We start from the raw sequence: 22,647 nt of genomic DNA, 5'->3' as shown, positions 1-22,647 counted from the left end.
ATCATTAAGTCTTTATCAGATGATTCACAAAAGTGCTGGAGAGGCGTGTGCACACACATCCTGCAGGAGTGGGGCCCGTACACGGGCGAGGCTGCTGCAGGCGGGGGTTCTGGAACCCCCCTGCGCGCTCAGCTAGCTCCCTGGCTTCCCAGGTCCCCGGGCGCACTGCCTGGCTCCCTCTTGCACCCCGGGGTGTGCAGAAGCCCACAGGTACCAGGCAGCGGGGCTCCAAGGTTCGGAGGTGGGTGCGCAGTGACGCCAGCTCCAAGGTGAAGTCTGGCTTGGCGCAGACCCGGGCCATGGAGCTCACCAGCCAGGGACAGCCTCTCCCCAGAGTCCAGCAGATGTGGTTTGTGTTCACACCACCTTCTCTGACGTGCGGCTTGTACAGTATTTATCTCCCACTTGATTTCCAGAGAATAAATTGAAATTAGGTCAAGTTCATGTGTGTATATGGTTTTGTGTGTTTACATGCATGTATGTAAAATATTCTGCTGGACAGAACAAATCTCACTGTTCTATAGGGTATCCAAGAACAGTTTCCTTTTTTTTTTTTTTTTTTTTTTTTACTGAATGTATTTGAAAGGAAGAAGACAGAAAGCAATCAGTCTTAACATCTGCTGGTTCACTCCTCATATGCCTGCCACAGGAACCAGGACTGGATCCAGTTCTCACATGTGGGTGGCAAGAACCCAAGGACTTGAGCCACTACCTGCGGCTTGCAGGGTGTGCACTCGAGGAAGGTGGGAGTGGGGCTGGGACTTGAACTCCTGTACTCCAGCATGGGACCATGGTGTCCCAGCCAGTGTGCCAAACACCTGCCCCTCAGGGAGCAGTTTCTATGAGCTCTCAGGGACACACGAGTGAAAGCAGTCTACAAAAGTGAGCAGCCAGAGAGATGTGGGTGAGGTGGGCCTCCACTTAGAGCTCAGTAATGTCCACAAACCAGTGGACGTGGCAGGAGGCACGAGGGAAGGAAGACAAGTAGCGCATCACGGACAGAGTAGCCAGGACGCATTCGCATGGTTCAGCACTGGAGGAGACGTCGCTTCGGGTCCGGAGGTACTTTCTGGGAAATCCTGTTAAGCAAACTGCCAGTCTCACACTCAGGGGAGGGCGGTGTTAACTGGGACTTCCTGCTTTGCGTGATTATCCCTGGTTAATCGGAGCTTTTGTTTTTCTGACTCATGATTGGAGCCTTGCACCTGCAGTCACTGCCCGTTACCTTCATACAGACTGCCCGTGTTGCAAGCCCACAGGCTGGCCAGCACAATGGCATGGCCTGCAGGAGTGCGGCAGGAGAGCTGTAAGGCCCGGCCCAGCCATCCTTCAGCCCCAAGGCAGCCCTGTCAGGGCGGCCTCTGCCCCCTTAGGAGTTTCCATGCTTCATGGTTGCAACTTTACCGCTAGTTCACTTGCAGGCTCATATAAAGTAGTAAGGGCTGTCAGGCCCGGGATGAGAGGGTGTGAGTGGCAGAGAAAAAAAAGGGCACACCTGCTGGCCTAGGGTAAGAGCGGGAGACGGGCAGTGAGCCAGCCCTGGGTCCTCAGATGCCCGCAGAGGAAGACAGGCTGGTTGGGGGCGCTGAGGGCGAAGTGAGTCACAACCACTGTGCAGAGATGAGGGTGGCATATCCACGCTGTGGAATTTCAGATCTGTTCCCAGAAAGCCCTTGTGGCCCCGGGTGCCCAATGCTCAGGTCGGATCTGCTTCTGTGAGCCCAGCTGCTGTGCTCATAGCTTCTGTGTTGGAGGCCACGCGTGGGGCCCCAGGGCTTCGCTGTGGTAGCTCAGAGGCAGGTGCCGCAGGGAGTGGCTGTCCCAACACCCCAGACAGGGACATCTGCGTCATCTTGGCACAGCCCCCTCCTGTCCATCCGCATTCTGAAACCCTCGCCCTCTCTGGAATGCAGACACCAGGTGACGATCAAGAAGGGCAGCGGGCACCGTGCGCCCCAGCCCGGCTCCTCGGCGCAGCGCCTCTCCTCCGTGCCAGTGCCGACGCCTTGGCATCCCCTCTCTTCCTATATTTCTGTGCCAGGAAAAAACAGCCGACCACCTGAGCAGCAGAGGGAAGCGCGCACAGGGCTCAGGCTCGCCGCACTGCCAGCGAGACAGCTTGCGCCCCCCGGGGGGGCGTCAGGGGGGGACACTTGGAGAACAGCTGGGGATTTCAGCAAAGGACGTCCTCCGGGCACCTTTGCAGCACTGGATACGTGGGCCACGCTGGGGTGAGGGTCCCCGAGCCTGTCCAAAGACAAGGGTGTCCCTTTGTGACTAAGGGAAGAGTAATTCTGGCCCTGCTGGAGGCTGTCCCCGCCCTCCCTCCCATCCAGGCCTGGGAAAAGAGTTGTGTGGGTAAGTTACACAGCCGATGGCTGATGGCTGCGTGGAAGCCGCGGGGTGAACCCCAGTGCTTTCTCACATAACGAAGGGCAAACCTCAGCACGTGAAGCTGAGCGTGGGCCCGTCCAGCTCAAGAGAGTGTGCGGTGCTGGGGAGGGTGCTCTGGGAGCCACCTGGCTGCAGTGGCTGGCGCAGCCCATAGAGGACTGGGCACCTGGCGCCCCATGCCTACACATGGGCACGGTGTGGGCAGCAGCCGTCCTCAGACAGAACCACTCACCCCTGAATGGTTCACCCACTCTGGGACTTCAGGCTCTCCACAGAGCTACTTCGCCATCACCACCACCATCCACGCTGGAGTGCTTTCCTCATCTCAGCAAGAGACTGTACCCGCCCCAGCCCCGCCACCAGCCCCATGCCCGGGAGACATGGGTGTCTCAGACGCCTGGGGCCAGCAGAAACCAGAGCAGCTGGCAGCCCAGGGCTGGCTGCAGCCGGCTTGCCCATCATGCAGGCCAGGCCTGCCTTTCCGAGGGCCTCGAGGGTGGGGTGTGGCCCTGCTCTTCTGCCCCCTGAACAGGAAGTTGGCGTAGGCAGCGTGAGAGGGTTCACTGTTCCGCACACAGACATTCAGTGCTTTTGACCAAGACCTCGGCTCTGGAGCGCGGCTGCCCAGTTAGAATGCGCTCAAGTGTTCTGGTGTTTTGTTTTCCAGGTAGCAGAAGGTCAGGAGATTTGCGTGATTGAAGCCATGAAAATGCAGAACAGTATGACAGCTGGGAAAACTGGCAAGGTAGGCGCTCACGTGTGGCCCCTCATGCTGGCCTGCTGAAGGGAGCAGAACGTGTGTCCCTGTGTCACGCACAGGTGGAGGGGCCTGAGCGGGACCACGCAGAGGACCCCCTCTGCAGATGCCTCCCTCTCACAGAGGGGACAGGGAGGCAAGGGGCTCGCGGCACCGGGCACTGCCGGCCGGCCTCGCGCAGGCAGGCCATCCAGAGTCTGTATCACGTTCAGGCAGTCAAAGAACAATTGTTCTCCACCTTAATGTCTTTCAAATTAACGGGCCTTTAATTTTTAATGTTTACATCTGTCTGGGAGGCAGGCAGTTATCGGAGATGTAGGTGACACAGCAGGAAGCGGTTTTACAGATTGCAAAAATTAATGTAAGTCTTCGGGATAATTTCTCCACGAAGAGAACAGTTCCATTGCAGATGAAGCGGGGCTGACTCCATGTGGTGGAGTTCATGACTTAGGGAGGAGAAAGATGAATTAGTGCCAGACTTTGTGCAGAGTAAAACTTCCGTATTTTTTTCTCGAAGAACATGGCTAAGTCTTGTTAAGCAATGGCTTCATTATTCCTGTGTGACTAAAAAGATGCCATTCCTGGGAGTGAGATCCTGTTCGGGAGGTGTCTTCCTAGCAGTGTGATGGGGACGGTGAGGACAGCACTGTGGCCATGCCCTGGGCACTTCCGGTGTGCAGCCAGGGTTGCATCAGAGGGAGAGAGGGTCTGTCGGTGGTCTCCTGGCCTCACCGCAGGGCCAGGCCAGTGGGCATCCTGTCTTGTTGCAGAGAGAAGCCTTTTTAGAATCCTTTCCACATTTGGTTCTTATTAAAAGGTTTATTTGAAAGGCAGAGTTACAGAGAGAGGCAGGGACAGAGAGAGGCCTTCCATCTGCTGGTTTAGTCCCCAGATGGTCACAGTGGCTGGGGCTGGGCCGGGCATAAGTTAGGAGCCAGAACTCTGTGTGTCCTGTTCTCCCACATGGGTACAGGGCCCCAAGCACTTTGGCCATCTTTCACTGCTTTCCTAGGCACATTAGCAGGGAGCAGGATTGGAAGTGGAGAAGACAGAACTTGAACTGGTGCCCATGTGGGATGCTTGCATCGAAAGAGGTGGCTTAACCTGTTATGCCACACTACCAGTCCCAATTTGTTTCCTTTAAAAAGCAAACATGAAAATGTTTATTAATGTAAACTTTCTGTGTTTGTTCACTGGGATTATTTAACATCTGTGCCACACTGGTGACATGAAGTTTCCATCTGCGCCATCTGTGATGGGAACTTGGCCTAGTCGTGAGGTACCAGGAATGTGGTCAGCTGCCGGGCCAGAGAGGTGCCCATGTGACAACAGACAGGGTGGCAGCTCCTGGAAGGCCTGGGGAGCCAGGACATTCTGCATGGCCTGTGTGTCAGCCCCATCTGCCTGGGGCTCAGAGCCGCTGTTAGTCCTTCCCATGATTCCATGCCTCTCCCCCATTCTCAGGCCTCTTGAGTCTGGCGCCACAGGAGTGGTGCTGACTAAGCCTGCTGGCTCTCACCTCCGAGGGCCTTTGTGCCTACAGAGAAATGGTTCCTGATGGGCACAGAGCCTGGGCTCCCGGAGCTGCGCCGTCACTAGAACTGCACCATTCCCCAGCATCAGCAGTGTCAGGGGAGGCTTCGGGCTGCACGGCGCCTGCCCAGTGAGGCCTTGCAGCACCTGCTGCTTAGGTTCACCCTGTCCTCGAAGACCGACAAGCAAGAGGGTCTCTGGGCTGCCCACCATGGAGGAAGTCAGCCTGCTTGGACATGCATAGTTGGCTTTTTAAAAAAAATTCAGTTGAGCTAAATGTACCATTAACTCTCAGAGAACATTTCTACAGCCTCAACCAGGGACTGAGTGGCAGACTGAGTGGGACTTGTCTGGCATGAACTCGGGGGTTCTAAGCTGCTGGGTGCACTCTGGGGCCCCAGGGCAGGCGGCCAGAGAGCAAGGTGCAGCAGAAACCCCCGAGTGCGGCTCTGGGAGCAGCGGCTCGTAGGGCTGACGACGACAGCGGGCGGCAGAGGCAGGGGCGAGGGCCAGCTTTCCCCGGGGACCTGGCCGTCCACCAGTCCTCGCGGGCGCTCGGGCCTCCCTGGAAGCAGACTGGGGCCTGCCCAGTTCTGGTCAGTCATTCTTACTCGCTGCCCATGTTCTTTCCTCGGGTCCCAGGTGAAGTCTGTGCAGTGTAGAGCCGGAGACACGGTTGGGGAAGGAGATCTGCTGGTGGAGCTGGAGTGAAGCGCTCACCGCCTGACCGCGTCAGCCCTTGGCGTCATGGCCGCAGGCACGCTGCTGTGCAGCAGGTCTCCTGTCGCCAGTCTGCCCACGGAGGGCGCAGACTGACGTTCTGCCACGAGAATTGCCGATGGACGTCTTGACTAACGCAGGACTTGTACATGAGCTGTGCTGCCACAAGCCTTCCTGGTGTCGCGATCATGTCAATAAACCCGAGCATTTGTCTAAGTATTCGTTTGCCCTTTTTTTTTTTAAATGAAGACAACATACACATATGCTTCAGGCTGTGCCAGTAGACTGTGAATACTAGTGTAGCATCGTGGCGCTTTTACAGATTTTAAAAATGTATATAAATTCTCATTCTCTGCTTCCAGTTCTATTAAACTAGCATCTGCCATCTTATAACATGATTATCTCCCTTCCTCCATAACCAAGGACCCGACTGCTGCCGCTGACGACTCCTGACCCGAGACCCCGTGCCGTGCTGGATGCTGCCTGGAGGAGGTGACCCAGGGCTTGCTGCCTGACACCGTGCCGCCCACGCACCCTTCCGAGGACAAGCAGCTGTCCAGGTCCCGTCCCCATCGGGCTGCAGGGCTGCCTCATGCACAGTCATAGTGAAGCGAGTTCCAGTTCGGAAAAGAAGGCTAAAAATACCGATGCTGTTTTTTGTGGCAGATGCGGTGGGCGCTCCCAGTCTACCATTAAGTTGAAGGGTGCGCCCTCCCCACCCCCCAGGAGGAGGAGGTGACTGGGGACCGGCAGCTGCGTCTCCTTGCGGTCCTGGCATCCTTGGAATCCATTTCCCACTTTGCTGGTGAGCAGCGGAGCCGCGCACCAACCAGAGCTGGCGCTGACGGATGATCGGACGGAGGTGGGTGGTAATTGGTACCCTGTGCCTCGCTAACATTATTTTAAGTGCTGTTTGTATTTGGAAGCTCGGCATGCTGTCAGCCCTGAAGACCAAATTACTGATGTGTCGGTGCTTCTCCGAGAGGCCCACCCCCAGCTGCTCGCCCTCAGGAGGCAGGGACGGGCCCGGCTGCTGCCGCTGGCACAGATACCCTCCTTGGGCGCTCTGGGGCACACCGCTGTGCCTCCAGAAAGTGGGTGGTCATTTTTTTTTTACTAGATTGAATGAGAACACCTTCTGCCAAGGATGCGTACCCCAAACATAGAGCACCAACACTTCCTTTTTTTAAAGTTAAATTTATTTGAGAGGTTGTGTCAGAGACAGACAGATCTTCCATCAGCCGCTTTACTTCCTAGATGTCAACAGCACTGGGGGAGGGGTGAGATGGGGGAACATGCCAAGGCAAACACAGGAGCCTGGAACTCAATCTGGGTCCCCCGTGTGGGTTGCAAGGCCCTAAATCCTTGAGCCATCACTTGCTGCCTCCCGGGGGCACATTCGCAGGAAGCTGGAGTTGGGAGAGGAACCAGGACTCACACCCAGGCCCTCTGATCCGGAAGGAGCTGTCTTCACTTGGGCATCAAATGCCTGCTGCAGCATCAGCACCAACACCGTTTACTTTCAGATGAGCCTCTCTGACACTCTGAGCCTGATGTGAGAGCTCTGTGGCGTGCTGCCATACAGACTGCCATGCAGGGCCCCATGAAAGGCTTTATTCTGATGAATCCCCCAAAACCCAGCTCTTCTCTCAACAGTTTTTTCCTGGCACCACAGACCAGAATCAGTACAGTGGAGCGGCCACACACAGTCTTCACCTTCATTTTCAATGTTAGCTTCAGATGAAAGGAAAAGAAGAATTAGAAGAAAGGTGTGCTACCCTGTGAGTCTCCACCTGCCACTTAAGGCAATTAAGATCCCGTATTGTTCTCGCCCAGTTCACTGGGGGCAGCAAGCTGTGCCCTGAGCGCGGCTCTGCCCCCAGATCAGGCCCCGGGGGAAGGGCTCTGCCGGGTGACCGCGGAGCGGCTGCCCACCCTCATCTGTTTTCCCTGGGGTTGTAGCGCAGCCCGTGCTGCCCCTCAGAGTCGTAACTGTCCAGGTAGGGCAGGTCGACCCACTCGGGCGCATAGGTGGCCGTGCTGTACACGAAGCACTGCAGGCTGGCGGGGGCGGCCGCTGCCTCGCGGCCCTCCCACTGGAGCACCTGCACGCGCAGCACCGTGCGCTGGTACATGCGCGGGCAGTCCTCGAAGTCATCCAGGAAGCGCAGCATCTGCTCATCCACGGCGTAGATCTCGCCCGCCACGCGGTGCCCCTTGCCTGGGAGGTTGAGCAGCCGCGGCACGTTGTGTTCCCCGGCGATCACCAGAGGGTAGGGCTCGGCCGTGTGGCCATGGCCGCAGAAGGCTGCCGAGCCGTGCGCGCCGTCCAGCATGACCTTGTGATTGGGCTGGCCTCGCTTCAGGGTGCCGTACACGAAGACGTGCGCCATGGGCCAGGCGGCTGCAAGGAGAGAGGAGGTAGGCGGTCAGTGGGGGCTGCAGGCCCCGCCCCTACCTGCCTGAGCTCGACTCCCCCGGAACTTTCTGCACACAGAAATTAGCAGTTGCCACTTTCCCACACCAGGAAATGGTTTGGGCTGTGCCCGCCATTTAAAAACGTGAAAGCCATTCCTAGTTGAGGGCTGCCTGGGAAGAGGTGCCAGGACCGCGGACCTGTGGGTCTCACTTCGCCGCTCTCTGCTGTCTGTGACTTTTTTATTTATTTATTTTTTTTGACAGGCAGAGTGGACAGTGAGAGAGAGAGAGACAGAGAGAAAGGTCTTCCTTTTGCCGTTGGTTCACCCTCCAATGGCCACCGCGGTTGGCGCGCTGCGGCCGGCGCACCGCGCTGATCCGATGGCAGGAGCCAGGTGCTTCTCCTGGTCTCCCATGGGGTGCAGGGCCCAAGCACTTGGGCCATCCTCCACTGCACTCCCTGGCCACAGCAGAGAGCTGGCCTGGAAGAGGGGCAACCGGGACAGGATCGGTGCCCCGACCGGGACTAGAACCCGGTGTGCCAGCGCCGCAAGGCGGAGGATTAGCCTAGTGAGCCGCGGCGCCGGCCTGTCTGTGACTTTTAAGTCTCATGGCCTGGGGCATTTGGCCTCAGTTCTTAGGACGCAAGGGCCTGGCTCAACCAACTGGGTTCTTGCGCCCCCATGTGAGACGTGAATTGGGTTCCTGGTTCCCAGCCCCAGCCACTGTGGGCATCTGCAGAGTGAGCCAGAAGATGGGAGCTCTGGCTCTCATGCAAAAAATCTTTGACCTCTTCGAGGGGACTTAGTGGGGGCCCTCCCTTTCCCTTTGACCCCATGGACGCCACAGGCCGCCCATCCACTGCAGCAGAAGGCAGGGCACGCGAGCAGCTCCCCAGTACCACCGGGATGGACTGCTGCTCTTCAGAGAACTGCCCAGGTCACACAGCTGACCCAGGGCTCACGGGGCGCCCTCACGCAGCCCATGCTACCCGACAGTCTGAGCACCTCGGGGGAGCACCTCTGCAGGGCGGCCTGCTCGGCTGCCACAGCGTGGCAACCACCTCCCCAACCCCCCGTGGGAGCAGCTAGAGGCCAGAGGCGGCCTTGGCCAGAGCCCAGCCGTCACTTCCCTGCCACACCTTGCCTGGGCCCCTGGCATGGCCCAGAGCCCGCTGCTCTTGACTGCTGTGTGGTGGGCGCAACGTCTAGACAACGGCAGCCACCCTTTGCGGCCAGTTATCGGGAAGAGGCGGTAGGCAGCCTGTGTCACGTGTGGATGGTCAGGCATGGGGGCGGCCCTCACAGCTGCCCTTTGCTGTGACCGTTCTCTTTTTAGAAGACTTTGAAAATGGCACATTGGCTATTAGAAAAAATTAGAAATAACCCAGCTACAAGTGATAACAAGGTTTTGACACTAAATTTGCTCTCTGGTCCCAGCAGGATGGCCCAGAACTGTCAGAGTCACCCCTTTCTCAAGGTCTCGTGGTGGTGACTCACTGACTCACGGCAGTGACCTTGGCTCCGTGTGAAGGTAAGCGTTGTGCTTGGTTCCCGGCCGCAGTTACTCAACGGCCGGGTGACTTGTACAAACAGCAGTGGAAGGACACACAGACAAGGGGCCACACCCTTCCCTGAAGGCTTGCATTCACTGCTCCCTGTCCACTGCTGGCTTCTCAGAGGCAGCCTTGGGCACATGGCTGCTAGGAAGGAGACATGGGTCCAGGGGAGGTTTGGAAATAGTGGGGAAGGAACCAAATTCCCCACTTCTTTCCACACGCTGGAGGCAACTCTTTCCTTCTTCTTTTTTTAAAGATTTATCTATTTACCTGAAAGAGTTGCATAGAGAGGTCTTCCATCTGCTGGTTCATTCCCCAGATGGCCGCAATGGTCAGAGCTGCATCGATCCGGAGCCAGGAGCTTCTTCCAGGTCCCCCACATGAGTGCAGGGGCCCAAGGACCTGGGCCATCTTCTACTGCTTTCCCAGGCCATAGCAGAGAGCTGGATCAAAAGTGGAGCAGCTGGGACGCAAACTGGTGCCCACATGGGATGCCGGCACTGCAGGCAGTGGCTTTACCCACTATGCCACAGCACTGGCCCTGGCAACACTTTCAAAAATGTTTTAATCTACTGAAAAGGCAGAATGGGAGAGAGAGAGATCCCTTCCATTTGCTGGTTCACTCCCCAAATGCCCACAACAGCCATGGCTGGACCAGGGCAAAGCCAGGAGCCCAGAGTTTGATCCAGGTCCTCCATGTGGGTGGCAGGGCCCCAAGTACTTGAGCTGCCATCTCCTGCTTCCCAGAATGCATTAGCAGGGAGCTGAATCAGAAGCAAAGTGGACTTGAACCAGCACTGACATGGAACACGGGCACCCCTGGCGGCAGCTTATCCTACTGCACCGTAATGTCTCCTTGGAGACGACACTTCTACGCCACACAAAAACTGTTGGGTGTGGGTGCTGGAGTTGTGGTATGGTGGGTAAAGCTATCACCTGTGATGCCAGCATCCCACAGGCATGCCAATTTGTGTCCTGGCTGCTCTACTTCCGATCCAGCTCCTTGCTCACGGCCTGGGAAAAGCATCAGAAGGTGGCCCAAGAGCTTGGGCACCTGCTAGCTATGTGGGAAGATGCAGATGAAGCTCGTGGCTCCGGCCTGGCTGTTGCGGCCATCTGGGGAGTGAACCAGTGGAAGGAAGACCTCTAATTCTTTCAAACAATCTTTAAAAAGAGAAAAGGCTGCACTTGGCATTTACTGCATGCTGTCTGTTGCTGGGTGTGTTAAGTCTCACCCTGCCTTCCACTCCCAAAGCAGATGAACACAGACTTACAGACTCACAGCCCTGCCGTACCACTGAGTAACTGTGCAGCTTGAAGCAGGTCATTCACCCTCTCTGTGCTCCAGCTTCCTCCACCGTGAAATGGAGCCCAGCACCTGCCTCTGGGGCTGTCCCATTAGCTGAGCGAGTGGGCGCACAGGCAGCCTGTGTCCTTTGGGAGCTGCTGCAGTCAGAGCAGCCCAGAGCTGGCTCTCAGCCCCACCGAGGGCCGGCCCCGCAGACTCATCTCCCCTCCGCCTTCATTTCTGCTGCAGACCCCTGCACACGCAGCTGTCCCTGTGCCCCCTTGTCTGACAGCCTCCTCCTCTGGTCCAGCTCCCGTTACTGGTGTGGCTCATAGAGGGTTCCAGAAATCACTTCCCCCGAACCGTCCAGGTCTGGCTCCCTTTCCTGCTGTCGCCGAGAAGGCCGGCGTGGTGGGCTCGGCCACCCTCTTCCATCCTGGGCTCTCAGGAGGGTAACACCATCTCCCCTCGTGCCTCAGGTTCTGACGTTTGATGCTGATGTGGATTTGCAATTTTCTTCTGTTTTCCTGGGAATCTCAGTCTTGGATCATGGGGGAGTCTTCCTCCTGCTCCTTGGTCTGTTAGTCTGCATCTCCTGCTATTCGGGTGGTGGGTATCCTGAGCCAGCCCTCCAATATGCTTAACTAGTCTCCTTTTCCCAGATCTTTATATTCTACCTTCCAATCCTTCTATTAATTGTTAAGATTGCCATGTTTGGGGCCAGCATTGTAGTGCGGTAGGTAAAGCTGCTGCCTGTGACGCCAGCACCCCATATAAGCACCAGTTCACGTCCCAGCTGCTCGACTTCCGATCCAGCTCCTGCTAACAGCCTGGGAAAAGCAGTGGAAGATGGCCCAAGTGTGTGGGCCCCTGCCACCCACATGGGTACCCAGAAGCAGCACCTGCTTCCTGGTTTTGGCCTGCCCCAGCCGTGACCCTTATGGCCATCTGGGGAGTGAACCAGCGGACAGAAGATCTTTGTCTTGCCCTCTCTGTCTATAGCTCTTTCAAATAAATGGTTTAAAAATATTTTTTGTCTGGGGCTGGCGCTGTGGCTCACTTGGTTAATTCTTCGCCTGTGGCACCGGCATCCCATATGGGCTCCGGATTCTGTCCCGGTCGCCCCTCTTCCAGGCCAGCTCTCTGCTGTGGCCCGGGAAGGCAGTGGAGGATGGCCCAAGTGCTTGGGCCCTGCTCCTGGTGTAGCTCCAGCTGTGGTAGCCATTCAGGGGGTGAACCAACGGAAGGAAGACCTTTCTCTCTGTCTCTCACTGTCTAACTCTGCCTGTCAAATAAAAAAAATTAATTAAAAAAAAAACCCTTTATAATAAAATATTTTTTGTCCTGTTTAGTCCCCAGGCCTTTTTCTTGTTCTTTCACAGACATAATGTTACCTCTTTTAAGGTCATCATCTTTCCCATCATTGTCTTTAATTACTTGAAAGGCAGAGAGACAGAGCTCTTCCCCGCGCTGTTTCACTCCCCAAATGCCTGCGTCAGTTCGGGCCGGGCCAAAGCCAGGAGCCTGGAACTCAGCCTGGGTCTACCATGTGGGCGGCATGGGCCCAAGTGCCTGAGCTGTCCCTGCTGCCTCCCGGGCAAGCGTTAGCAAGAAGCAGGAATCGAGAGTGGAGTTGGGACTGTGTTGGTTTCTGTGTTTCTCTTAAAATTTTCTCCAAACGTGGGGAACCCCTGGCGGGCCTTCCACACCAGACGCTGACAGGCTCCTCCCAGAGGCTCAGAGGCCTCGCCGCCCTCCATAGCTGTGTCTGGTTCCCATACCAGCAGGTTCTGGCCTGGCTCTCTGCTGGGCTCGAAGGGGAGCCGGTGGGGAGGGAGGGGATCTCTGCTCCCTGTACAGACTCAGCCTTGCCTGCAGCAGCCCCCCCTTCACCCTCCCACACCTGTGGCTGTGTCTCCACGGCTCTTCTGACGCAGTGGCCCCCGGCCAGCCAGCTTCTCACTGTGCAGGGACACAAGGCTTCCGCTGTCCCTTTGCTGCTGAATCTGTTACCACGCCAACTAGTATTGTTCCAGAAACTTTGGCACACTCTCATGTTGGGAGGCATCTTGGGAGGAGGTGTGGACACAGGAGCCTGTCCTGTGTGCACTGCTGTGGCAGCACCACCCAGCCCTGGCCCCTGTCTCTGAGCCTGGAAGAGAATCAGAAAACGAGGGATGGAGAACAGCAGCTGCGGCATTGAGGGGTGGCGAGGGGTCTGACCGAGGGGAGCAGTGGTGGGCATCTGAGTGGGGACCTGCTCTTCCTGCTGCTGAGACAAGCGGCAGAGGGGGAGAGGAGGCAGCAGCTGCAGGAAGAGAGCCCTGCGTTGAGTGCCCGGCACATAGGAGTTCCCAGCAGAACCGCGCTACTGGAAAACACGTGTTCCTAGGCGCAGAAGCTGCGAGATCCAGTGCAAAGTGGGCGCCCGGCCTGCAGCTGACAGCTTTCATGACCTGAGGAAGTCAACTGCCAAGGAAGAAATGTCTTAACCCGAAGTGGGCAGGCAGGCCTGAGAGAGCCCGAGGACGGGGAGTCCTGGGGGTGTCGCTGAGGAGGGCCGGTGCCCAGTGAGCAGCAGCAGCATTGGGTCCTCCGTGGGCCTCACTCACACGGCTGCCGGGGCCACGCTGCGCACTCCCGTGCAGCTCTGTATTTCACGCTCTCAGCGCTCCGTGCTCAGTAGGTGAGCCTGGGGCAGGAGCACGGGCCTCGGCCATGGCACCTGCTCTTCTGTGCAGTGGAGCCCTGGCCCTCCTGCAGCCGTGCCTGTCAGGGTGCTCACTCCCTGCTCTAGCTCGGGACCAGGGAGATGCTGGCCTCACACAGTCCATCTGGAAGTGTTCCTTCCTCCTCAAGTTTCTGGAAGATTCCAGGATGACTGCAGTGAATTCGTCCTTAACTTTTTGGTAGAATTCACCACCGACACCATCGGGCCTTAGGCTACTGCTTTTTTTTGTTGTTGTTGTTGTTCTTTTGGGGAGGTTTTTGATTGTAGCTTCAGTCTCCTGAGTTATGTAGGCTGGTCTGGGGTTTTTAGGGTGGCCTCATTCAGTCTTGGTAGGTCCATTTCGTCTGCATTGGACATGATTATTCCTAGTACTTCCTCGTAAGCTTGTGTCTCTGAAATGCGCTGTGATATCCCACTTTCATTTCTGGCTTTGGTTAGCTGGGTTTCCTCTCTGTCTCAGCGATTGTCTCTCTGTATTCCGTCCTCGAATGTTTCTCTCTGTTCTCATCTTCATCGCTGGCCCTCTGCTGGCCTTGAGGGGTTTACAGTGTTCTCTGCTGAGTCCTTGTCTCCCTGTGCCCTTGTTCCTGGACTGCCATGTCCAGTCCCTCTCCAGGGGCTGCTGGGAGGCTCTCAAGAGGCCAGGACACCTCTTGAGTGCGAGCGCGTCAGGACCCCACTGATGAACCGGGCTGGGTGCTGCCCCTGTACAGGGGCAGGGGAGGCCCCTCACTGCGGCTCCACCTGCCCCCAGCTAGGCCTGGAGCATCGTCAGGCAAGGCGGCTTGTGCTCTGCAGATGGACGGCTAGGGACACGGTGCACAGGAAGTGTAATACAACGTGCTGTGGCACAGTGGCTGGCCTGAATGGAATTCCCACCTCCACCAATTAGCAACAGCAGGGCCTTGGGAAAGTGGCTCACAGCCCCTGAGCTTCCACTTCCTTCTGTTTCAGTGGGCGTGCGTCCCTGCTGCCCGCTGCCCGCTCCAGGCGTGAGCACTGGATCAGTGTCGGTTCCCTCTCCCCTTGACCCGTCTCCTCCCCACGCCCTCCCACAGTCTCCGAGGCAACTCCAGCGGCCTTCGAGCTCTACTAGGAGTATCTGGCCAGAGCCCTTAGGAAACAGTGCAGGCACGGAGCCGTGCGGAGCAGGGGCTGTGGCCCTAGGAACCAGGCTGCTTAGGGAAGGCTCTCTGGAGCCACGACTGCAGGGAGGCCCGGGCGTCAGTTCCTGCTCTGTGGAGACTCAGGTCAGCTGACTTCCACAGAAGAAAACCCGCAATGAAAATGAACCGTCTTTTCTAGGAGGGAACTCAGCCCGCTAGGATGGCCACGTTAGAACTGGCTGCCTTTTATCTACTGAATTCAGAGAGTATATACCGAGAATATCACCTATGCCATAAAGCTCAAACTCTGTGATGCTGGCTGCTTTCATGAGACAAGCGTCCTTACCTTTGCGATTGTTTGGAACAAACCCAGGCCCTTCAGGAAGAAACGTGCTCCTGTGGGGATTGAGACAGGCTCAGAGTTAGGCACTGAAACAAGCAATTAATTCCCATTAGAGGATTAAGGCACTCGTGTTTACTTTGACTCAGAAAAGCACATTGTGAATCAAATGGTGTACAGCCAAGAGGCTGCCTGTCAGAGTGAATAAAGGAGAGGAGTGAAGGAGGGGGCACGAGCACAGGCCGCCACGCCGGCCAGGAGGCGACCAGGGCCTCGCCCCCCAGGGGGAAGGCAGGCTGGGCCCCGGCTTCTGGCCCACCAGTGCTTTCCAGCCTGCTGTCTGCGCCGTCCCTATCACATGGGCTTTTCCTTGCACCTCTGCGGCTGACACGCAGGAGCTACCATCATTCAGTTTGGCGAACTTTCCTTTTCAGCCGATTCTAAGTAAAAGTAAGAGACCGCTCTGCCAGCCACACCACTGTGTTCAGGACTGGGTGGGAGGCCTGCTGCTGGGGTCAGGGCATGGGCATCCTCCGCTCAGGAACAGGAGAGCTTAGCCGGACCTCTGGCCCAAGGCCAGCCGGCCAGGGATAATGTGGACATCACGTGTCACAGGCCAGGGGCCGGCATGGACGTGGAACCATGCTCAGAGGCTTCCCAGGTTTTCCTTCAGCACAATCTGGTTAGCTCCACGTTGCTCATGTTTAAAAAACAAAAGCACTCGTGGAAAGTCCACCCGGCCCAGCCTGGCGCACCGCGCACTAACAGCGGCTTCCTCTCTGCCACGCGGGCCATCTCTGCCTTCAGATTTGGTCGCTGAAGCAGAAACTGAGGTGATTACCAGTCCTGCACAGGAGTGTTGGATTTCTCCTGCTTGGTTTTTTGCTCAGCCACCTGGTGGCAAGAGTGTAAAAGGCAGGATTTAAGAGTTGGTTATGAACGTTTCTAGATTACAACTATCGTCTATTCCCAGCCTGGGTTTAGCGCGCACATGCATACACACCCACCCCAGCTGAAGCAAACAAGGATGACGTCTAACTCTTCTTAAACTAACTTGTAAAAGGATTTCACATGTATACCAGTTCCTAACACAAAAGCCACCATCATAAAAGGTGTCTGGGGGCTGGGCGCTATGACATAGCAAGTGAAGCTATGGCCTGCAACACTGGCATTTCATACAGGCACCAGTTCGAGTCCTGGCTGCTCCCATCCAGCTCACTGCTAATGGCCCAGTACTTGGGCCGCTGCACCCACACGGGAGACCCAGATGAGGCTCCTGGCTTCGGATTGGCCCAGCCCTGGCTGTTGCAGCCATCTGGGAAGTGAACCAGCAGATGGAAGACCTCTCTCTGTCTCTAACTCTCCCTTTTACTCTGCCTTTGAAATAAAATAAATAGATCTTTTTGTTTGCTTGTTTTAAAGACATCTCAATAGAATATTCTTTCTGTTCTGTTAAAACCAGTGGTCCTCAGAAGCGTCAGTGAAGTGTACAAGCCGTCACTTCCAGCAGCTGTCTCCAGGTCACCCATCAGGCCTCTCACTATGCACAGTGCCAGCTGTCAACTGACCACCGCCTTAGAAAAACCCGACCTGGGGCCCCAGGCTCAGGCCCTGCTGGAGCAGCCTGGCCACCTCCCTGCTTCTGAAGCTGGAGGACCTGCCTCCCGGGCAGCCCGGCCGCCATCCCTGTGCTGTGCTCATCTGCCTCACTGGTACCCGCCGGTGCCAGCATAGCCCTGCTGAGGACACAGTTCAGGCCACACTGTCGCAATGAGCCGCTGCCCGGCCCTGTGGGACCCCCGGCAGCCACGCACTGGGTATCAGCCTGGAGCAGGCGCGGCCCCCCTGCCGGGGGCGCATTCCCTTATCTCCCGGAAGCCCCGCACGCCCCTCCCTCCACGGTAACAGTTTTCCCTGGAGAAGACCCTGAGCCTCTGATGCAGTGACACACTGAATCTTCAGAGGTTTCTTAAGTCTCTAGGAAACAGGTGAAAAAACAAAATGCCTCGAACTTTGCACTTGGGCCTGACCTGCAAGCATGAAGCATGCTGGGGTCACCTCCCCGGCGAGCTCTGGGCCACAGTGCCAGGCAGGGCTCCAGGCCGCATCCTGTTGGCGCTTTGATGCTTTTCCTTTGGTGCTCGCGAGTTTCTTTATAGCAAAGACAAGGGCTTCCTGCTCTGGTCGACCCCTCGCCAACCCCTCACCAACCCCACCGAACGCCCTGGAACTGTCGGTGGCAAAACCCCTCTCACATTAGCTGCTTGGGCCCAGTCAGACACCGGCCCCTTTGAAACCAGAAGCTCGGGTCTCCCACGACACAACTGCCCAGGACCGCGAGCTCTCGGGGGTCTGTGCAAATAAACAGGCACACGGTGGCCCCTGACGCCACCGCGCACCCTGGACACAACCTCAGCAGCCGCTCTGCGCACCGGCGCTCTGTCCACGCTGATGATCACCGACTGTTCTGCCACACCGCGGTAAAGGAGCTGTGTCAGCATCGCCACTGTGACGTGGCCGCCACCGTGCCGCTGGGCGCCCTTGGAGGGCATGGAAAGGAACAGCCGGAAACTCCCGGTGATGTGCCGGGCACAAGCCTGTGCACACGAGCAGGCTGGGGACTGCCCGGGCCTGCGGGAGCCGTGGCCCTGAATACCAGGCACAGTCAGGGGCGAGGGCACTGCCAGTCCCTGCTGCTTCCCGGCAGGACGGCGCGGAGCCCAGCGGAGGCCTGGCAGCGGGCACCCGGGTCCAGAGCACGTGCTGGGGCAGGCGGCCAGCAGGTCCGACACCCGGACAAAGGGCCAGTCACCCTCAGCATGGAGCTCAGCACCCCATGGCGTGCCTTTGGGAACCCCAGCTCCACCTGCTGGCCCAGCTGTGGCTCAAATGAGAGCAGGAACAGTGCCCATAAACCAGCCGGGCTCTGGGCTGTATGTTGCACTTATGTCCTCGGGTCAATGCTCACAACACAAGATGGCCTCACCCCAGCCTCTCCAGGGTCACACAGTGCTGGGAGCAGATCTAGAGGCAGGGGCTCGCTCTCATTTCCTTGCCGTGCAAACCAGGCAAGGTCCCAAGAGAGCGAAGTGCTCCAGCCCCTTAGCCTGTGACCCAGGCCAAGTCGTCCCTCCCCACCTCCTTTGGGAGCAGGGGTGGCAGCAAGAGCAGCCAATCACACAGGAAGGCTGTTGCCCAGCAGGCCTCGGCGCACCTGTTACAGCTGTGGCAAGACACGCCCAGGGCAGTGGGGGGGAGCACTCTCTCCATCAGCGTGGGCAGTGGTCCCGCGGGGTAGTCGGCTGTCAGAAACACCAACCTAGGCTCCTCTCCCATCAGGGCTGTTGGGGGCAGGCTTCACATCAAAGTTGGCCTCAGGAAGAGAGCCCCTGGGAAGAAGGCAAGCTGCAGGCGCCACAGCGAGTATCCCTCCTCCAAAACTCTAGGGACCGGAAGGGTGTCAGGCTTGGAATATCCGATAAACCTAACAAAATATGTTGGGGACTGAACCCATGCCTAACCACAAAACCCATGTGTGCCCCACAAGTAATCTACAGAAGTGGAACTGACACTCCGAAATGCAATGACTCTGAACAGTCCTTGTCTTGACGTTGTGGAACAGGTTTGTTTTTTTTTTTTTCTATTCACTGAACTCTTTACTTATAGAGCTAATCATATGTATATAAAGTTAATCGAAGATAGATCTTAGTAAAACTAAGAATGGGAACAGGAGAGGGAGGAGGAAGCAGGGTGGCAGTGTGGATGGGAGGGTGGGGACGGTAGGAAGAATCACTATGTTCCTAAAGTTTACTTGGGAAATGCATGAAGCTTGTATTCCTAAATAAAAGGTTTCTGAAGTCAGAAAAGGAAAAATCCGCACGCGCTTCCTACACACCTTGGCGGGCACACGCGCCTCGGGCGAGCCGACGCAGTGCCAGTGCTTCGGCGTCTAGACTGCAACCCCCACACGGTCAACTGTGGGAACTCCCTCTTGCAGTGTCTGCTGGCGCTCAGAAAGCCTCAGGGTTTGGAACGTTTCAGGTTTTCACGAGGGGTTCCTGACCTGCAGTTCAACAGGCTTCCCAGGCCCTAATCAAAACCACCAACAGAATTCACAAAAACAGGTTTGCGGAGGCTGCCCTAAAACCCAGTCCCTCCGGGGAACCAACACGCAATGAGAACAAGGCCGGCAGCCATCTGTGCAGTTGCTCCCTGGGCGCCTGGGAAGGAGGCAGGCAAGGGCAGCAGCCCCAGGCGCTGTGGTCCAGGGATGCCTGGCACCAGGGCCCCTCTGGCACCGGCTGCTGAATGACCTTCAGCCCCTGAGAAACACAGCGCATGATCTGCCTAGAGAACCCTTTTCCAGGCCTGCTGTGGGAGGGGGCAGCTTTTAGCTCAACTGGCAATTGCTCAAAATCCGTCTACTCTGCCTGGAACAACCCCCTGGTCGAGGAGGAGCCAAGACTCCGCACCTTGTCCCAGTGTGCCACCGGCAGAACCCATGCGGCCTCCACAGGTCTTCCCTGGGTTTGACCTGAGCTGGACGCAGGCAGAACACGAGAGGGCAGAGAGCTCCTGGCCCCTCCGTCCACTCATCCTCCTGGAGCTTGGCATCTCTCAGCCGAAACCTGCGAGTGGAAACGCCCGCCAGGCGCGTCTGAGCTGGAACGACTGGGCTCTGCTTCTCGGACACACGGTGAGGCTCTGTCAGCACGGTTTGATTTTCATGTTTTGCTTCCTAGGGTGGGACGTGGAGTCTGGGATGCAAACTCGCATTAGAGGACCCACAGGAGGGTCCTGAAGTACCACACAGCCACTCTCTCCCCTCTAGGTGTCTGCCAACAACCTGCGCTGGAGGAAGGGAAGATCGCAGCTCCAAAGTGCACAGGCAGAGCTCAACACTCCCGCCAAGGCCCTGGCCAGGTGTGGCCAGTCTGCCCTGTGTTCAGCAGAGGGCCCCGCTGCCTGCACCAGGAGGAGCCGTGTCCTAGGGGAGCAGTGGACAGCCGGCTGGAGGACGGGGATGAGCCACGTTCCTGGTGACCATCAGCAGTCGGCAGCAGGGGGCCCCCAACCCAGCCACCCGGGCCAGAGGGATTAACAGGAACCCCGGGGACGAGGACCCACAAGCACCTGTACCCTGCAAGGCATGACACCTGAACCACACTGTGAAGGAAACCCCGAGACGGTGGCAAGAACACAGCCCACCCATCCCAGGGCCTCACGGGAAGTCAGGAGCTCAAGGGAACCCCAGGCCAGCCAGTGGCTGCAGAGACCGCATGAGCTGGGCAGTGGGCCCCTGCCTCTGTGCCAACAGCAGCCGCTGGGCCAGGAGCGATCCGAGCTGTGCATCCAGCGGGCAGTGGGATCCCGATTCAATTATTTGGTGGCGGCAACAGATTTACCTTGACAATTGCCTTTCACTGAGAACATTATTAAACCCAGTCTCAGCCCTCTGAAGGGAAGCTGGCGCTGTGGCATAGCAGGTAAAGCCGACGCCTGCAGTGCGGGCATCCCACATGGGCGCCGGTTCTAGTCCCGGCTGCTCCACTTCCAGTCCAGCTCTCTGCTGTGGCCTGGGAAAGCAGTAGAAGATGGCCCAAGTCCTTGGGCCCCTGCACCCACATGGGAAGACCTGGAGGAAGCTCCTGGCTCCTGGATTAGGAATGGCCTAGCTCCAGCTGTTGAGGCCATTTGAGGAGTGAACCAGTGGATGGAAGACCTCTCTCTGCCTCTGCCTCTATCTCTGCCTTTCAAATAAAATAAATAAATCATTAAAATAAATAAATAGCACAGAACTGAAAATTCAACCTTGTGGGTCTGTTGACTGTCACCTGTCCCCAAAGCTTTCAGAGCCTTTCCGTGCACGTGTGCTTACCCCAAGTTCAGTTCACTCAAAGCAGCCAATAGAAGTGAAAATCCTAACGTCACAGTGAGGCGGGGAGAGCCTGCTGTGAGCTCCGAGTCTGCGGGGCCACTGCTCCCTGGCTGTGGCCTGAGTGTGGAGTCCCAGACCTCCTGACTGCCTGGGGTTCCTGGGACCCCGAGTGCACGGAAGCCGAGTCTGCCCTGTTCCCATCAAACACTCCACGCTGACCAGAAAAACAAAGGCAGCAGCCAGCCTCCCGGGTTCACAACCCCAGGGCCTCTCTGGTTGGGGGGTGGTCCCCAGAGCTCAGATGTCACCCACAGCCTGTCTGGGTTGATGCCCCAGTGGAGCCAGCACTTAGAGCCAGCGCAGGGTCTGTCCACTTGGGGAAGTGTCAGACCCTTAGCAGGGAACACTGGCTGCTTTCGGGGTAAAAACTTTTCCAAATAAACTTGAGAAACTATAGAACAGCTTTTTTTTCCTTTAAAAAAAATAGAGTTGCTGCATTCTTAAGCTTACAGTATGCTTCCAATTACGAGGCAAATTGTGTTTCTGCAGCCGTTTTCCCAGCTGAAGAGCTCAAGCGTAGCAATGGGCTAACGTTTGTCTACAGAAGCGATGCCATTTCACTCGCCCAAAACCACCTTCTAAAGTAAAAAATGGGCCGGCGCCGTGGCTCACTAGGCTAATCCTCCGCCTTGCGGCGCCGGCACACCGGGTTCTAGTCCTGGTCGGGACACCGGATTCTATCCCGGTTGCCCCTCTTCCAGGCCAGCTCTCTGCTGTGGCCCGGGAAGGCAGTGGAGGATGGCCCAAGTGTTTGGGCCCTGCACCCGCATGGGAGACCAGGAGAAGCTCCTGGCTTCGGATCAGCACAATGCGCCGGCCGCAGTGGCCATTGGAAGGTGAACCAACGGCAAAAAGGAAGACCTTTCTCTCTGTCTCTCTCTCTCTCACTGTCTACTCTGCCTGTCAAAAATAAATAAATAAATAAATAAATAAAGTAAAAAATGAACAAAGGCGTGGCTGTAAACCAGGAGGAAGGATGCCCTTTCCTCTCTGGCCTGGCCCACCCAAGCCTCGGAGGCCAACACCAGGAAGCCGCGGCCCTCCCTGTGCCTGCATCAGCAACTCCCCCAGTGAGCAAACAAGGGACACCCCCCCCCCCAGGGTCATGTTCACAAGCCTCCCAATCCCTAGGGGCCAACAAAGGTCCTAGCATCAGCCCCTTAAAAACATTCACCTTGGGGCCGGCACCGTGGCATAGCAGGAAAAGCCGCCACCTACAACTCATGTCCCAGCTGCTCCACTTCTGATCCAGCTCCATGCTAATGGCCCGGGAACAGCAGCAGAAGATGGCCCGAGTCGAGGGCCCCTGCTGCCCATGTGGGAGAGACCTGCCTGGAAGAAGCTCCTGGCTCCGGCCTGCCCCAGCCCTGGCCTTTGTAACCATCTAGGGAGTGAACCAGCGGATGGAAGGTTGTCTCTGTCTCTCCTTCTAACTCTTTCAAATAAATATTTTTTTAAAAAAGGTTCATCTCCTGGGTAGGCACTCAACACAGTGTTTATGTCAACTGCATCTCGTACCTGAGTGCCCGGCTGCAGCTCCCTGCTAATACGTACCCTGGGAGGCAGCAGGTGATGGCTCAAGTACTTGGGTCCCTGCTTCCCACGTGGGAGATCCATATACAGTTCTGTGTGCCTGCCTTTGGCCTGGTCCAGTCCCGGCTGTTGCCAGTATTTGGGGAGTGAACCACCAGATGAAAGAACCTCTCAAAAAAAAAAAAAAAAAAAAAAAAAAAAAAAAAAAAAAAAAAAAAGAGAGAGAAAAATTTCAACTCTGGGGCAGGCCTGGGTTCAAGTCCTGGCTCTGCATACCTTGGGAACCACCAAATGATGGCTCAAGGGTTGGATTCCTGCTAGTCATGTGGGA

The 22,647-nt window shown here is 56.9% G+C and overlaps 2 protein-coding genes across 9 annotated transcripts in view; one reads left to right on the top strand and one right to left on the bottom strand.

The window, feature by feature from the left end:
* The window catches only part of PCCA (propionyl-CoA carboxylase subunit alpha), a 433,859-nt gene extending 428,236 nt beyond the window's left edge, over positions 1-5,623 (top strand). The window contains exons 23-24 of the mRNA XM_062193969.1: positions 3,062-3,139; positions 5,327-5,623. Of these exons, the coding sequence (XP_062049953.1) occupies positions 3,062-3,139; positions 5,327-5,395 (147 nt within the window). The 3' untranslated portion in view covers positions 5,396-5,623. The remainder of the gene's footprint in view (positions 1-3,061; positions 3,140-5,326) is intronic.
* The window catches only part of GGACT (gamma-glutamylamine cyclotransferase), a 49,955-nt gene that overhangs the window by 762 nt on the left and 26,546 nt on the right, over positions 1-22,647 (bottom strand). For 4 of the 8 annotated variants that reach the window (XM_062193970.1, XM_062193973.1, XM_062193974.1 and 1 more), the window contains exons 2-4: positions 14,852-14,901; positions 9,651-9,823; positions 6,591-7,808 (exon numbers count right to left, since the gene is read on the bottom strand). In XM_062193970.1, the coding sequence (XP_062049954.1) occupies positions 7,342-7,808; positions 9,651-9,762 (579 nt within the window). In that variant the 5' untranslated portion in view covers positions 9,763-9,823; positions 14,852-14,901 and the 3' untranslated portion in view covers positions 6,591-7,341. Of the gene's footprint in view, positions 1-6,590; positions 7,809-9,650; positions 9,824-14,851; positions 14,902-22,647 lie in introns of those variants that run through there. The other 4 variants (XM_062193975.1, XM_062193977.1, XM_062193976.1 and 1 more) reach the window with 2 other exon arrangements.

The sequence above is a fragment of the Lepus europaeus genome, chromosome 6 (genome assembly GCF_033115175.1).
Source record: "Lepus europaeus isolate LE1 chromosome 6, mLepTim1.pri, whole genome shotgun sequence".
In the NCBI taxonomy this organism is placed as follows: domain Eukaryota; kingdom Metazoa; phylum Chordata; class Mammalia; order Lagomorpha; family Leporidae; genus Lepus; species Lepus europaeus.
This window is presented reverse-complemented; position numbering and strand designations above follow the sequence as displayed.